Source organism: Abrus precatorius, unplaced genomic scaffold (assembly GCF_003935025.1).
Source record: "Abrus precatorius isolate BTA unplaced genomic scaffold, Abrus_2018 Scaffold2, whole genome shotgun sequence".
Lineage (NCBI taxonomy): Eukaryota > Viridiplantae > Streptophyta > Magnoliopsida > Fabales > Fabaceae > Abrus > Abrus precatorius.
In genome coordinates, this window is record NW_020874362.1 from 38,354,621 (window position 1) to 38,372,053 (window position 17,433).

A 17,433-nucleotide genomic window follows, 5' to 3' on the forward strand; every position below is an offset into this window, starting at 1 on the left:
CATATGGAGAATTTGTTTCTCCATTAACCCTATACAGACAAAAAAATCCTACATGGCAATGACACAAAAGAACAAAGAAAGCAGCTTTGTTGCAGAGAGTCAGTGGCTACCAATTGTTAAATTTTCCAAGGTGGGCACCACCTAAAAAACAATTAAAAGATGGGATTTTTCAATGATGCAAATTGATTAATCAATGATTAACTATTTTTCAATTTTCATTTTTGAGATATTTTTTATTATTTAGACAAAAATTTAATGTTCACACTTCTCACTTAATACAATCCTTTCTCAAATCGGATTTCTAATATTGAACAATCCAAACTTGAATATTGAACAGTGAATCTCCCTTAAGTCTTCATGTCATATGAAAGGAAGGGCACCAACGAGCAGAATATATCATATTAACAACACATGTATACAAATATAGGTTACAACAAACTTTTTGTAAAACACAGCAAACCATAAAAAGAAAAATGCAATCCAAGCCATTTTTTCTTTAGTTTCTTGCAATAAGCTAAGGGAAGACAACAAACTCATCTTATTTTTACATCTAACATTAATTATTACAAGCATGAAATATAATATCTAAGGAAAATACTCATTAGAGGCAACAAATATGGGCTGTAATCGCTGATGCACCACATTGTTTGTCCACTCCAATTCATCCCACCATTCTTGTTTAGCTTTAATGTACTTTAAGTTGGCTGCATTAGCAGTGTCAAACGGTAAAGTTTTCAACTCAGGACAATTATGTATCCTTAATTGCTCCAAAGAGGACCAAGCCAATGTATGGGTTGAGCATATGATTTTGAAGCTAGACAAGTTAACCAGCTGAAGCATCTCTAACCTTGGAAGCACTTCCTTTTCTCCTTCAGTGTCTCCTCTCAAGGTGATAAGTTCCTCAATTTTTGAACAATCTTCAATTGTCAGCTTCTGTAGTTCTGAAAAATGTTGAATTGCTTCATTTTTAAAAATTTTACTTAAGGATGGACAATTCTTCAATGACAAAGTCTGTAATTTGGAAAAGGTTCCACCAGGCAGAGGACCACTAAAAACACATTTTAAGCTGAGCAAATTTTCTAAATATAATTGCTCCAAATTAGGCAACATGGCTTTGTTTTCAATTTGAATTCCATTAATGCGGTTGCCACTTGTACTGCCTGACACAAGTGCTGAAACTCTGTTGCATCTTTTAATCAAAAGACCACGGATGCGTTCCAGACACTTAATGTCAACATTTGACAACTTTTTGATATCTTTATGGCAAACTAATTCAAATGCATCAGTTATTGGTAGTATCTCACTGATTGTCAAGTCATCCTTCTGTCCACCGTGGCAGTACCTCAAATAATTAGAAATTTTATACTCAAAACATTCAAGTATTTGAGATTGTCTTGAGTCTTGGCATCCCACAACAAATTTGAATGAGTTTTTTTGCTTACAACTTCTCCATGACTTACTTCTCGAAAGAAAATTTCCAAGAATGATGACAGAGGGAAAGAAGCATTTGAAATTAGTCAGATTTTCCAAAGAAGCCACGTGTTGTAGGACATTTATAGCATCCCTACACCATCGCTCATAGGATATGACTTGAATGGTTAATTCTTCTAACCTATGAAGCTTTGAAATCACATGAACATTTTGAGCTTCATTGTGTTCGTCACTTGTAATGAATGGAATTCGCAAGCATTTTAGATTAGTTAAGCACATGATACGTAGAGGTATGAAAGTCACCTTAGTATCTCGAATGTCAAGTACCTCTAGAAGTTGAAGTGATTCTATTTCAAATGGTAATGATTCCAAGAACTCACAGCTGTTCAGAAATAAACCCCTTAGATCAGTTAATTTTGATAGAGACGATGGCAGCTTTGCAATCCTGGTATTGTACAAGTCTAAGAGAAGTAGACCACTCATGTTCTCAAAAAAAGTTGGTGGTATTGTAGTTAGTTTTGAATTATTGCGCAACAGCAATGTCAAAACCATGCTACAATCTTGCCTTGGTAAATCAAGTGATTTTCTGTGAACCATGGAGACCCACCTAGCCTCATGCCAAGCTCTTGAATTTGGATGACTTTCATACTCTTCACCATCTTGGAGATAAAAACTACACTCAGGATCTCTAGATGATATGTGTAAAGCAAATTGTCTCGTACAATCATTCATACTAACATACATCATCTGCTCCCCTTTCTCCAGTAAAGAGACATTAACAAGGTGCTCCAGTATGTCAACACCACAGTTGCGTGCACTTTGGTATCGCCTTGTATCATTTATATCACCAAGTAAGCGTTGTGCTGCCCAACACTCCACTAAATAGCTAGTGTAAACCTTGCTATCTGCAGGATACAATGATGTATATAGAAAGCATTTTTGCTTTTTTTTATCTCTGAGATCGTCATAACAGAACTTCAAACATGAGTACAACTCTTCTAAACCTTGATTTTGAAGTTCTGGCCATGGTTGAAGATCCTCAAGTCCCGACCACCAACTAGAAGCAGATTCTTTCAATTTAAAACAATTTGCTATTTTGTGAATGAGAAGTGGAAGACGGGAACACCTTTTGCACACAAGTTTTGCAATAGGTTGAATATCAAGGGAATCGACCACAGGACTAATGGCACGAACTGTCTCTCTAAACATCTTCCATGCTTCATCGTGAGATAGCTCCATCACTTTGATCACCCTCTCCACCTTATTCAACTTATAAACGCGAGGTAATCGAGTGGCAATCACCACCTTGCTGCCATTTTTATTACTTGGAATTCCCAACAGCTCTAAATCAATGACGTCCTCAACCTCATCCAAAATCAATAAATACTTCTTGTTCTCTAACTCTCTGTGTATTCTTCTTGCGACATCATCACTTTGCTCCTTGATGTTTTCTATGTCCAGCATCAATCGATTAGCAATTTTCTCTTGAAGTTGAAGCTTATGATCATCAGTTGTAACTTTGACAAAAATGACAATATCAAACAGTTTAGCAACCTCTTCATTGTTATTTAGGCTCCGCAAGATTGTTGTTTTCCCCACCCCTTTTGTCCCACACACACCAATGACTTTGATCTTACCATTTTTCAGGAAACCCAGAATACTTTCGAAGGCACTCTGAAGGGTTGGATATCCATTTATCTGTGGAACATTTAACTGCTTTAGGACACACTCTGGAGGTTTATCAACTAGAAAATCTCTTGAATTTTCATCGTACAAAAGTTTATAAATATCTCTGCACCTTTCAGCCATTTCTTCGCTCAAGCGTGAGCGACGTAGGATACACCACCAAGGTAGCTTTTTTGCGTCGTATTTAACTTTCAACTGCTGCACTTCTCTTGCAACCTCTGTTACCATGTTTGTCCACAGTTTGTAAGCACTGGTGGTGTCTTTATGGTTCTGCCTTTGAACTTCCCTCTCTCTATCCTCTTTCATTGCAACTAGTTTCTTCGTATATTCGACCAAAGTGTTGTAGTGGTTATCCAAGCTGATCGAAGATGCAATTTTGTCACGAATTTTAGTAAATGGTTCTGCAGCACCAAATGCCGCAACCTTTGCTAGAACAGGGTCTACGACAAGCTCAATCCCAGACATTGTGATACTTCAAGGCTATAACATGTTAACAAGAAAAAAAAAAAAAGAGAGGAGGTTACAATTATATAATGGACCAAATGAACATATACAAATTTAGACATTAGCTTTATAGAACTTTGAACCATACATAATATATCTGTTTTAGTTAATATAAAAAGCTAATCATTACTTTTTACCACTCTTGAATTGATCATTTATGCATTTCCAATTCTATTTTATCCAGTCCTTGTACAATGTCTTGAGCATATTAGTTAACAACTACCTATTACATACAATATATATTATATATTAAAATAATAAATTTTATCCATCAAGAATTATGTAATACTATCATAGTAATTATGAATTAATTTTTTATAATTTAAATTTCCAATTATATAACATTTTTTAAATTTAATTTACTTTATAAATTTTTATATTTAACTAGTTTAGTAACCGTGCAATTCACAAGTATTTTGTTTTATAATAAATATACATATCATTTAATAATAAAATAATAAAATTCTATATTTTTGTAAATAATTATATAGATATAGGATAAAAAATATCGAAAATGATAATTTGACTTAGCTTTATAACTATGAATCTTATATATCAAAATGATAAAAATTAGATATTTTAAAAAAATATTTTTAAGGTATAATTTCAAAAAAAAAATTAAATGTCAATAATTAATATAAAAATAAACTAAATTTAAAAAAATGAAGATATTTTTTATAGATGTAAAATTAAGTATTCACAAAAAAAATATTAAAATTTATATAAAATAATAACAGAAGATTAAGTAACAATTTAATCTCCACAATTTAGAACGAAATTAATAAAATGAGCAAAAAGTAAGTTCATTCCAACAATAGAAATAACTTCACTTTCTAAACGATTAACTCTTATTTATAATATATAAATTGATAATTAGATTAATAAATTTATTTGTAATAAAAATTATTAAAAATAATATTTTATAAATTTAATATTCCATATCAATTTGTCTTATATGTCATATTAAAGTAAAAAATAAAATAAAAAATCAAAGCACTACATTTGTTGAGAAATTCATTAACCCATCAAATACAAAACAAAATGAAAATAATGATGGAAACGAATACCTCTAAACCTTTATATATTAAATTAGAGTCTTTTACAGTATGTTACTTGTGAATGATAAATACAATTTTAGAAAATATTAACTGATTTTTATTTCCATTTAATCTCTTCCTTTCTCAAACAAATATAGATAATTATAATTCTAATAATTACTAAAACTTTATCAATTTATTGTTATTATTACTAAATTTGATTACTTATTTTTTTCAATTCAATTCAATTCTTTCTTTTTAATAACAAATATTTCTAATTACTAATACTAATTTTAGGATAGAGTATTAATTAATACTATTTTTTAATTTTTTTAATACTAACCATCCCTTACACATTTAGATCAGAGTGTCTTCCCTCTTGAATGAGTTTTTCCCAGTATGCACTAACAGCATGATGTAACTTTACTACTTCCTATGTATGACAAATTTTGAAATTACTAATTAATTGACAATCAATTATTTTTATTTAATTCTTTCACTTTTTGGAACAAATATTTATAACTATTAATACTATTTTAGATTTTTTAGATTATTTACTATCCTATCTTTCACAAAAAAAAAATGTTTTTTAATATGGAACCATACGATGAAAATGGAAAGAATTATTTTTTTGCTTTTGCTAATTTTTATTATTAAAACTGTTACCCTTTTAAAATTAATTTAATTAAAAATTATTTGGTGTCACATTTTATTCGAAGATAAATTTTGTAGTACTTTTAAAAATTATTAGAATATTATATACTAAAATTTTTAATAAATAATATTAAGACATATTTAAATAATAAAATATTATATTTATTACATTTAAAAAGATTCATTCAATCATCAAATAAAAACAAAACACAATAAAAATTAAACAAATTAAAATTTAAAAATAAAATAAAAAATTCAATTATATATATATAAGCAAGATTTTCTGGTTATAAATTTAAAAACGCTTACATTCAATCTGAATCTTTTATTTAACTTAAATTTAATAAGTTATAATTTATTATTTCAATGACCATTTTAAATGAAAGATTCAGATTGATTGTAAAAATTTTTAAATTTATACTAAAAAAAATTATTTCTCAAATTTATGTAAATAAAAAGAAATTGATAAGATATTCATAAAAAGAAATTTAGGGTAACACACACCTGAAATGTTACTTTTGAAATAAAGTAGCACTAATTATTTTCTATCGCACTGAATTGATAATTTCAAACCGCCACTGTCTTCGGCCAATGATCAATGACTTGAGAAACTGTGGATCACAATAGGGAAATAGTGAATTCTAAATTTGTTAAAAAGCTAGGAAAAAAAAAGATTTTCATCTTCTTTTAATAAAAATACACATTTTAATGAAAATATATGATCTAAATTATATATATATATATATATATATATATATATTAATAACTAAAATTTAATTTTATTTAACTTTAAAGTAAACGAGTGTTGAAGAAGAGAAAGAAAACTTGGGTTGGAATGTATTGAAAATTCTCTTTAATAGCAGAAAAAATGGGCCATCTACAGAATTTGATAGCTTTGAATTGAAGGCTTCAAAGTGGTATTAAAAGGATCTACTCACTTTATCTTAAACTTGAGATGAGTTCCTCTGCGTCATCAACGAAACCGAGTAGAAGAAAAGCTTAGCAAGTTGCAGATTGCCTCCCTGTACAAAAAAGAGTATCAATCAGATACATGAAGGGGTTCCTAAATCATGCTCCCCTTTGATTACTATATCAGATCTTCATTTAAGTTACAGTCATTGGGATGGAGCGAACAATACCACTAATGTAAGTTTAAGCCATCTTTTTTCTGAGATCAACAATGTTTCCTGATAGAACGACGTACATACCAAGCCAAAGACCTTGACAAGCCCCGCTTGACAAGCCAAAGACCCTGACTAGCCAACGACGTACACAGTTTACCTTCAACAAAGATAAAAATGAAAGAAAAAGAGGGTTTATAAACTTAGTCACTACTTTAAGTAGTGTTTAATATCTAATTAAGGATAATATTTTTCAAGTGTGTTTGTGATTTAATTTTGTTCAATTTTAAAATAAAAAAATACTAGTAATTTTTAAAAAAAATCATATATCTTATATGTTTTTAATCTTGATTATTTATAATAACATTCAATAATTAAAATTTATTCTCACATTCTCGTATAAAAAATAAAGCATTGTTGTTTTATACATTTCTCTCGCTCTCTTTAAAAAATTTTCACGAATTTAACAAAATTTCATTAAATCTTTCTCTCTTTTTTCCATCACTTTAACTTATTCTAATTAATATAATTGGATAAGAAATTAGGAATATTTTGTGTAATAAAAAGGATATGTAGCGTTATGTATTACATAAATTAAAAGGATTTTCTGTAGGGTAAAAAAATGTTAAATTTCAAGAAGTATGAATGTATTTTGATCTTGTAATATTAATTTATTGTTATAGTAATATATATAATGCTAAATTAATATAATATATGATAATAATATTATATTATTAAAATATTATAAATTATATTTTATTTCTATAATTATACAATAATTTTGTATAAATTAATGAATATTTTATTAAAACACTGTCAAAATAATAATTTATTTTGACGATAGCGTCATTTATTTTATGCCTACAAAAAAAAAAAGTAACTGTCATTCGGTACTGTAAAAAATCATGAAAAATAATAAGACAGTGATATTATAGTAATATAAAATTTGAAAAACACTAAAATAGTATTAAAAATAGGATTTTTTTTATTTTAAATATTCATAAACATATTTTTTATGAAAATACATATTTATTGTATTAAAATTATAAAAATATAATAAATATTTTTTATTAAAATTTTACTATTATTAGTTACTTATCTTTAAGTTTTAAAAGATTAAAAGATTAACAAAACACTTAAAAATAAAATAACAGTTCATAAATCAATATTACAAAATAATAATAATAATAATAAACTGATATTGCCCTAATCATTTTAATGTCAGTATAAACTGTCTAAAATACATATAGTATTTATTGTGCAAAATACTAAATATTACATGAGAGTAAAAAAAATTGTAAACCCCAACTTTGTTTATCTCTTTTATGTATTGGTCAAGTATTAAACACAAACATATATAGCATAAACACTGACCTACTTGTTAAGCCATGGTATATCTATAAATTAATAAGGGAAAATCCTTGGAAAGTGAATTATAGTTAAAATTAATTACAATTTTTTCAGCTTCCCATCTCATCATCTATTTCCCCTTCATCTATAGTTGGAGGAAAGAGAGATTCTATGTTGTTATCTAGGCTGAGCACCTCACCAGCCATATTAGTCCCCAAATAATCAGTACCACATTTTGAAGTAGGGGAATCAACACCGTCACTGTTGCTGTGGACAATCTCTCTTAAATGGTTCTTGAGAACTGGTGCTTTGAGTTTGAGTCATGTCCTTTGAGATATTACCTAACTTTGTGGTAATTAATGGAAATGATGCTGATGTTGATAACGCGTGACAGGTATGTTCACCTCGGTATGTTACTTCAAACATGTTAGGATCATCGTCAAGTCGTTGTACCAGCTTCCGGGCTAGACACTCACATTTATATCGGTAGATGCACCTGTAGTAGTTCCTGGAAAATAGAAACATTTCAAAACAAGAAAGAAAGATATAGATGCTAGCACATTCTCATTGCTATTTGACTAAAATTTTTCAATACTTACAAAATCACATGAGACTCATTAAATGAGTTTCACATAATTTTATATGTTTTAATAAATACCAACTTATAATTATAAAGAATGCTTAATTATGTTTTTAATTTCTATAAATATATGTCATTTTATGATTAGTTTTTATATATATTTTTGTTAGAAAGTAGTCATTCTAAAGTAAGTAATTTAAGAGTTGGTCTCTACCGTTAACTCTCTCTATGTTGAGTATTGAACTGACTCCACGTAACGTCACGTGGCCGTCTTGAGGCTCAGTCATAACTTACGTGACATGCCACGTCATTTATTATTTTTTATTTAATATAATTACATAAAAATTTTCAAATAAATCTCTAACTTATTTTATATAATTACATAAAAATTCTTCTTATTTTCCATTCTTTTCTTCTTCTACCGATACCTCTCTTTCACCTCTACCGCTTCTCCATTCCTCCATGGCCACTCCCTCTCCTTCTTCCTCCTTGCACCATCACTCCTCTCCTTCACCCACACTCTCTCACTCACACCCCATGACAATGAGGAATAAAATCGATACTAGTGCTGTCAAAAAATGAAGAAATTTACTTGATTGCGTTGTTGCAAAAGCTTGTGTCCAAATGAGGTTATGCACAAAGCTAAGAACTTTTAGCTTGGAATTAGCATTTTGTAGTTTTTGTTTTAGATTATGTAAGATTGTGGCCTCAAGAAAGTAGTAAAGAGGAGGTGATAGCTGACAAATTGTAGTACCTCCACTGAAACCCATCCGTAAATCCTGACTAATGTTTCATTGCTCACAGAAATATCCCAAGCAAATAGTAATTTATTTCAACTCCAATTTAATTCTCCCTTCCTTCGCTCTGCACTTTCTTTTTCAACTTCAAAATTTCAATTTTACATGACGCAAACAAACAAATCAACATTTCAATCATAACTATGGACAAGAAAGATATAAAATTAAAAAATACACTTAAAAAGCTCCATTCTCCTTTCTCACCTTCCTTCTTTTGGGAAGAAAAGCATGCCACTATCATTACGCCAAATTAAAATCAGAGTGATTAGCTGTGAACATTACAAGGCATAAACGTGGTATCGGGTACCAGAACAGGCTTAGTTATATTAACTGGATCCAATACTTACATGAGCACCATGTTTTCAAAAGGTTGGAAGAAGAAGCTACCAGATGAATTTGAAAAGGGTCTCAGATGGATATTTTACTTGCTTATTTCTATTATTCTAGTAGTTGTTACAATCATGTTTGTGATAAATTACACTACATCTCTTGATTTGAGCAAAAGTATTTTTTTCACGATCTCAGTTGCATCTACCCCAATCCTCAAATGCTTCCCCTCATCATTAACACATGCCTTGCAAAAGGAGCACTTGCTATGTCCAAAGACAGATGTTAATAGTTTAATAACTATACACGAGATGGGATCAAAGTAAGTATAAATTCACGTTACAAATCAAATGATTGATGATTTGGGCACTATATTCATATGGCAGTTGCACAAATTTAAATCAAACTACATAAAAATATAAATTTATGTTATAATTCTGAATCTGCAACCCCTTACCTTGTCTCGAAAATAAAAGTCAAAGAAAAGGGAAAAGAGAAATGAAACCTATAATTAATCATCTTGATTGCATTCGGAGAACAAGAGGTTCTGCACGGATCTGCAATCAATTTTGGAATATGTTTGGTGTGCGAGAGAAGCTTGGGTACTCACTCACTTTGGTGGTGAACTAGATGCAGGTAGTAGGGGTGCTGGGTGAAGGTAAGAAAAGGGTAAGAATAATAAATAATTGCCAAAAAAGGTAAAAATATAGAAAGAAAAAGAAGTGTCGAAAAAGAGTGAGAGAGGAGGGGGGAGTGGAGGTTGGGATTGGGATTGGGGTGAGGAAGGTAGAGTGCGGGGAGGAAAAAAAAGGAGTGATGGGTGCAAAGAGGGAGACGGGAAGAGAGTAGCGGCATAAGGAAGGAGAAGGGGAGGAAATGGCTATGGGGGAATAGAGGAAGGGTAGGGGTGGAAGAGAGGTGCCAATAGAAGAAAAAAGAAATAGAAAAAAAAATAAATTTATGCAATTATATAAAATAGATTAGGGATTTATTTGTAAATTTTAATTTTAAATAAAAAATAATAAATAACGTAACATGTCACGTAGGTTATGTCTGGACCTCAAGATGACCATGTGGCGCTATATAGAGTGCTGAGCTGACTCTCTCTTAGTCAGCTCAGCACTTAACAGAAAGGGAGTTAACGGCAGACTAATTTCTAAATTACTTACCACTTAACAAAAATATTTGTAGAGACTAATAACAAAATGACATATATTTATAGGGACAAAAAACATAATTAAGCTAATAAAAAATGTGTTAATTCTTATAAAGAAAAGATGAACAATCATGAATCAATTAATTTATTGATACATCAGCAATGCATTTGTTCCGTTTATTCTTTTCTTCTAGTTTTTAGTTGTAATTAAAAATGGGCCTAGTTGTTAACCAAGTAGTCAATGTACTGATTAATTAGTGAGGTGAAGAGGCTAAAATAAATGCACATAACCAGTCAACGTTTTCAGACTTGAGCTAGAAATCTCGATAATAGAAAGAAAGATAAAAGGTAACTTTGCAGTAGATTGCTAACTAATTAGTATATGTTTTCAACCATTCATGTGATCATAGGCAAGTATGGGTCCAGTTTTGGTATCGAGTAATTAATTAATCATATACCTTGGGAACTTGTAACCAAGTATCTGTTTTTGGCCATATTTTCTCCAAGGGAAACCATCCTCCGGAGGTATCTCTGTGCTTCCAACCGGTGCGCAAACCAATATCTTTCTCTCCTCATCATTATTCTTGCTGCTAATTTATACACACAGAAAAAAAATATACAAATTAAATAATTTAATTATTTGATAAACATTTTAACTGATTTGTTTTTTATTAATAGGTTTCTTTTTTACTTTTAACTTACTCAAATAGTATAAATATTTTATCAATTTTTTAATATGTATTTAATATATATTAAAAATATAATATGTATTACTATTACTACATCGTAATTTTTAATAAAAGATTATTATTTATTGATTTCTATTGTGTGTGCACTTCTGGATATACATTAAAATGAAAAGATAAATACTAATTGAATAATAATAGTTAATATCATTTTAAATTTTTATATAAATAAATAATTTTTCCTTTCTGGACAAATAATTAAAAATAAAAAAAATTATGCAGAGAAAATTGCATTGATTAATTCACCATCATTGCAGTAATAATAATAGTAAGTTTACATACCGTTTGCTTGGTCGCGAGGGTGATGATTCTATTCCTTGCATTTCTCCTTCAGGCACCGTTGATCTATCTGAACCTTCCACATCCCCACAACCACTTACCATATTATTTTCAGGTACGACTATCACATCAAACTTCTGGAGCTTTGGTACCAATTCGAAGGCCTGCTTAGTAGAATTCAAGACCTCTTCCTGGGTTTCTGGGATTTTCTGCTTTGTTTGGCATGCCATGGATTTTGAACCCTGTGTGAAAACATAAGAGGAGAAAGTTTATAGGTAAAACTTTTATTTCTTTTTAGAGGGAAGTTTACTAAATAAAAATAAATTTTCCTTTCAAAGTAAATAAATAAAAGGAAGGGAAAGAGTAATTACCCGGTCTTCGTGGTTACGTGTAGCTAATTGGGTCATTATGTCAGTATCATCATTTATTGGGGAAAAGATCAGATCAAGAAAATTAGGCCTACCTACAGCACCCCATTCAGCCTCTTTCCATTTTAATGACTTCCACCACCTATTTTCTCCTTTGATGATTGTCAAACATTTGCTTGACAACTCCGTCTTTGAAAGACTTCGGAGTTTTGGGCAATAATAAAATCCCATTTTTTCCAAAGCCCCTCCAACATGCAATCCATTAAAAATACTGACCAATTCAGGAAGATAGAGAAGTGATATATTTCTCAGCCTAGGAAGGAAAACACGTGTGACATGCTTTATTGAGTTATAACTAATCAGAGTAGTAACTTTTGGACAGTCTACGACAATGAGCTCCTCCAATAAGGAAAGGTTGTCAAGAAAATCTAAGGAGAAGATGGTAGTTAACATGGGACAAGTGTGCAGTGCCATAAACTTCAAGGAATGTAAAAAGGAAGGATCCATTCGAGGAGGCCCTTTGTAAATACTTGTTAAACTCTTCATATAAAATACACTCAGAAACTCCAAATTTGGAAGTGCATATCCATCGTACGAGTAACTTCCATCAACGATTGTTTCCATTTCATTACATTCCCCCAACAAGCATACTTGCAACCTGTGTAAATTCTTCAAACCAAATTCAGATAGACTCTTGATTGTCATATGTCGGTCCAAGTATAAAGCCCTGAATCGTCCAAGATTCTTTTTCACTCTATTTGGTACATTTTCGCCATTCACAAATTTTAAACTACGGTCACATTGTTTAAATTTTTCCTCCTCTTTGGGTGTTACACGCGATATGAAACGCCGCATGTGATGACCAACTACCAATCTAAAATCAATTGGTTTGTGTGCAGGTATGAGCTCCAATAAATCAGTCTTTGGGATATATATATTGACCGTCTCCAACCTCTCCAATTCAAAAATTTCAACTAGAATGTTAGTAACATTTTCATTCCATCGCTCATCTTCGGGATCAACATTGATACTTAAGTAGTTCAACAGAGTAAGATTTGATATTATTCCCGGAGGAATAATTGTTGACTTGTAAATTTGCTTGCTTCCTTTTTCATGACGAAGTTCCCGATCAAAGAAGAGGTTCAACCTTTGCAAGTTGATCAATTCTCGAATCTCTTTTGGCAGATATGTTATCAAAGTCCCATCAAGATCAAGCTCCTCAAGCTTTTTCAGTTGTCCAATTCTTGGTGAAAGTTCCATAAAGAGATCACAACCTCTGAGATAAAGTTTCTTAAGCTCTGTCAATTTGGAGATAGAGGGAGGCAAATTCCTTACACTAGTGTTGGATAAGTCCAAGTATAGAAGCAGAGGCATGTGGTCGAAAAATGAGTCTGGGATATCCATCAAATCAACGTTGCCTTGCAACAATAACACTTTGAGTTTGGGGCAATCTGGGGATAGTGGTAGCTCGCATATTTTGTTGTCCATCAATTCAATTCTAATAAGATCACGCCATCGTCCAATGTAGGGTAGCTCTATCAATGCTGATGCACCACACCTTATGATGGAAGGATTGAAGATGTGTAACCATTTTATTATATTATAGACTTCTATCGGCAAACGCACATTGCTGCTACCTTCACATTGCAACAAGATAGAACGATCCAGAAACTCTCTCATGTGATTATCTGCTTCTTTTGTGGATTTTAATTCATCATCATCTGAATCAGTTGTGAAGAAAGGCTGTGCCGTTTCCTGTACGTGTGCTGATTCAGTACTAATCCAATTAAACATCAAGGTCTCACTTGGCACCCCAATTTTGATTTTGTCAACAAACAAACTGAGTTCAAGGCAAAGCTTTTGTGTCTTGTTAATGCCTTCCCAAACAGAATATACGAATGCATTGACCATTACTCTTCTAATGCCAATTCGATCACTCCAATGGTAAATATAATCATAGCAAGGATTCCCTAATTTTTGGAGGGCACGTTCCCATTGTTGAAGATTTTCCACATTCTTTAGAGACTTAGCTACAAGAACAATGGCAAGAAGATGGCCACCACATAGCTCAACTATTTCACATGCCAAAAAGGGAATGATCCCTGATGAAAATCTGCTTGTGATTCTACCCACATAGTAACAGGAGACTTCCCAAGGCAATAGATGATCCTGGGTCCTGATATTCAAATCCATCATGCATGTGACTGTATTCGTAAGTTCATTACCCTCCTCTTCAGTTGTTATCCACACCACAATTCCAGGGGGAAAACACATTTTTTGGGGGTCTAGGTCTAGCTTTTTCTCACCTTCTCTGTCTACTAGAATCACCAAATTTCTTTTGCTTTCCATCTCTTCTGTCATCATCAAACTGATCTCTTCTTGAATTCGATCCTCTGCATTACTCTCATTCTCATATGTTGAGGCATAGATCCACAGGGCTCTAGGAAAATCCTTATCAATTCCAAACCTGTGGTGCTTGTCTTCTAAGGCTTGCGCTATTTTGTTCACCACATCCATTTTTTCAGCAAAATTTCTGGTTGACAGCCTCACATGGCGCATGCTGCGTGCATAATCATCTCCAGAAAACAAAGTTTGAATCAGTTGCTCTACTGCGAGATCACTGCTTAAATGACGAACAGATTCTGGTACTGCATAATTATGGTTGAAGATGTATCTCTCCCCACGTTTTATTTGACTCGTTATTTCCACTGGCACGAGCCCTTCGATAAATGTTAGTGCCCTCTCGGTCAATACCCGCCATGGTTTTTTAACCATTGCATCGTCATCATTTGACAATAACTGTGCTTTCCATTCAGAAAATGCATTAGTCCAAGCCTTTAATATACCTTCCTCTTCGAATTTGACTGGGTAAGTCAACAACAGGCTTATAAAATCCCTTATCCTCATCAAACTTAACAGCTCCTCTTTGTATGAAAATTCATCTTTTATTGTCGATGTTCCCTCTGTTTCTTTTTTGAGAAAATCACGTGCCTTCCCCAGACAGGGATTCATGTGCTGCATGTCGAGCCTCCTTGAAAAACTAGTTCACAATATCAATGATAATGATGATAGATTTTCATGCGGATCGTGAATATAATCATTATACGATCACAATATTTATTATTTCTGATAGAATATTTATAGAAAAATCTCTATCTTTAAATTAGAAACTCGCCGTATCGTTTTATTACAAGAAGAAAAGAAGAAAAATACAACACAAGGAAAACATTAATTTTACAATGAACTAAAGAAATTTTACAGAATAGAAATTTGTGAACTATAATTAGACAATAATTAAATTCTACTTACAACAATTCAAAATTTTATTTTATTAAACTTACATGTTTATTTAGTTTATGCAACAATCCAGGCTTTATGATTAAAATAGTAACCTAATAACCAAATATGTCTTAAATTTATAGCTGATAAACTTGATAAATACCAGAATCTACGCACCTGTATAAGGCTTGAGATGTCTCCTCTTCTGCATCATGATAGAACCGTTCTCTAAATCATGGTCAACTTTGATTATTAGATTAGATCTTGATTTGAGTAGCAATCATGTCAACGGATTGAATTACTAAGTAGTGAGAAATCTAGAAGATAAGACTGAGGAGAGTAACAGATAGATTAGAGCATGAAAAAGTGTATATAAATTTACTAATTAAAACTGAGAATTTATACCATGAATAATAACAAACAATTAAAAAGCTAATAAATATCAGATTTGCTATATATATATATATGAAAATAAGTAAATAACAATATCATAGAAAGTTTATGCGGATCTTAACCCTCATCTTTACGGAAGAGATAAGCAAACAATAAAATCAAAATACAAAATGAAAATTATGAACGCCAACGCTGAACGGACAAGCCAAGTCAATGGAGTCGCGGGATAAACGCAAAGCGAACGTACGAAGCCAGTCGCTAGCGTGGGAGAAATCGTATAAAGGCCTTATCTTTTCAAATTTCCAATACTGCCCTTCGGTTGATGAATTTGTATTCTTTTTTTTTATATAGAAGAATTTGTATTCTTTATATTAGGGTAAGTTATTCCCACGAAATTATATAAAATTAGAATATTAAAGAAACTACCAATTAATAAAATGTAATATGCCATTGAATTACAAATGCACACATCAAATCCTGCTTCACCAGAACCTCACCTTCTTCTTCTATGTCCAATGCTAAAACACGATTCGTGCTTCCACTGTTTGTCCTTGGTCAAGGGACCAAGTCGAACTCTTATACGACACCGTTTAGCAGGGTACAACCGGTTCACATAGATATGCAAAACTCAAGATCCTTGTTTTTCACTACCATCGCCCCAAATTCCTTCAATATCAAATCCCAAAAGTATATACTCTCTCATCACATTCAAAATCAAAGGTTAGACGAAGCACGTGCCATCTTCGACCAAATACCTTCTCCTCATGTGTCACTCTACACTATAATGCTTCTTGCTTATGCACGCAACCATAGACTCCACGAAGCTTTAAACCTCTTTCATCAAATCCCTTCTAAGGACATTGTTTCCTGGAACTCCATCATTAAGGGGTGTCTCCATTGCGGTGATTTCGTCACCGCCAGGAAACTGTTCGACCAAATGCCCCTCCCAACCGTTGTGTCTTGGACTACCCTCATTGATGGGTTATTGCGCTTGGGAATTGTAAAGGAAGCCGAAACCTTGTTCTGGGCTATGCCACCTATGGATCGGGACGTGGCTGCCTGGAATGCCATGATTCATGGGTATTGTACCAATGGTAGAGTTGATGATGCTTTGCGCTTTTTTCGCCAAATGCCTTCAAGGGATGTGATTTCTTGGACTTCCATGATTGCTGGACTTGACCACAATGGGAAGAGTGAACAAGCATTGCTTCTTTTTTGTGACATGGTTGCTTCCGGTGTCGCCCTGTCTTCTACTAGCTTGGTTTGTGGGTTATCTGCTGCTGCTTCAATATCGGCTTTGCGTGTGGGTCTTCAAATTCATTGTTCTGTGTTTAAGCTGGGTTACTGGTGTTTTGATGAATTTGTTTCTGCTTCACTTGTCACGTTTTATGCAAGTTGCAAACAAATGGAGGCAGCGCGCCAGGTTTTTAGTGAGACTGTTTGTAAGAATGTGGTGGCATGGACAGCTCTTGTGACGGGGTATGGTTTCAATGATAAGCATCATGAGGCATTAAGGGTGTTTGGAGAAATGATGAGAATCGGGATGCTTCCAAATGAATCTTCCTTCACCAGTGCTTTGAATTCTTCTTGTGGATTAGAGGATGTTGAGAGGGGGAAAGTGATCCATGCTGCAGGAATTAAGATGGGTTTGGAAACTGATGCATATGTGGGAAGTTCTCTTGTTGTCATGTATAGTAAATGCGGTTATGTTAGTGATGCGGTGTC

General features: G+C 32.3%; 2 protein-coding genes across 2 annotated transcripts; both read right to left on the minus strand.

Annotated features, from left to right (window-relative positions):
- Positions 1-508: 508 nt before the first annotated feature.
- On the minus strand, positions 509-3,708 carry LOC113857891 (disease resistance protein At4g27190-like). The gene has a single exon (XM_027490161.1). It carries the CDS (start codon positions 3,580-3,582, stop codon positions 586-588), a length of 2,997 nt encoding a protein of 998 aa, XP_027345962.1. The 5' UTR covers positions 3,583-3,708; the 3' UTR covers positions 509-585.
- Positions 3,709-7,721: 4,013 nt separating this feature from the next.
- On the minus strand, positions 7,722-16,251 carry LOC113857376 (disease resistance protein RPS2-like). Its single transcript, XM_027489184.1, has 6 exons — positions 16,206-16,251; positions 15,493-15,543; positions 12,040-15,076; positions 11,672-11,910; positions 11,102-11,230; positions 7,722-8,291 (listed from the first exon to the last, which is right to left on the minus strand). Exons 3-6 carry the CDS (start codon positions 15,055-15,057, stop codon positions 8,042-8,044), a joined length of 3,636 nt encoding a protein of 1,211 aa, XP_027344985.1. The 5' UTR covers positions 15,058-15,076; positions 15,493-15,543; positions 16,206-16,251; the 3' UTR covers positions 7,722-8,041.
- Positions 16,252-17,433: the final 1,182 nt, after the last annotated feature.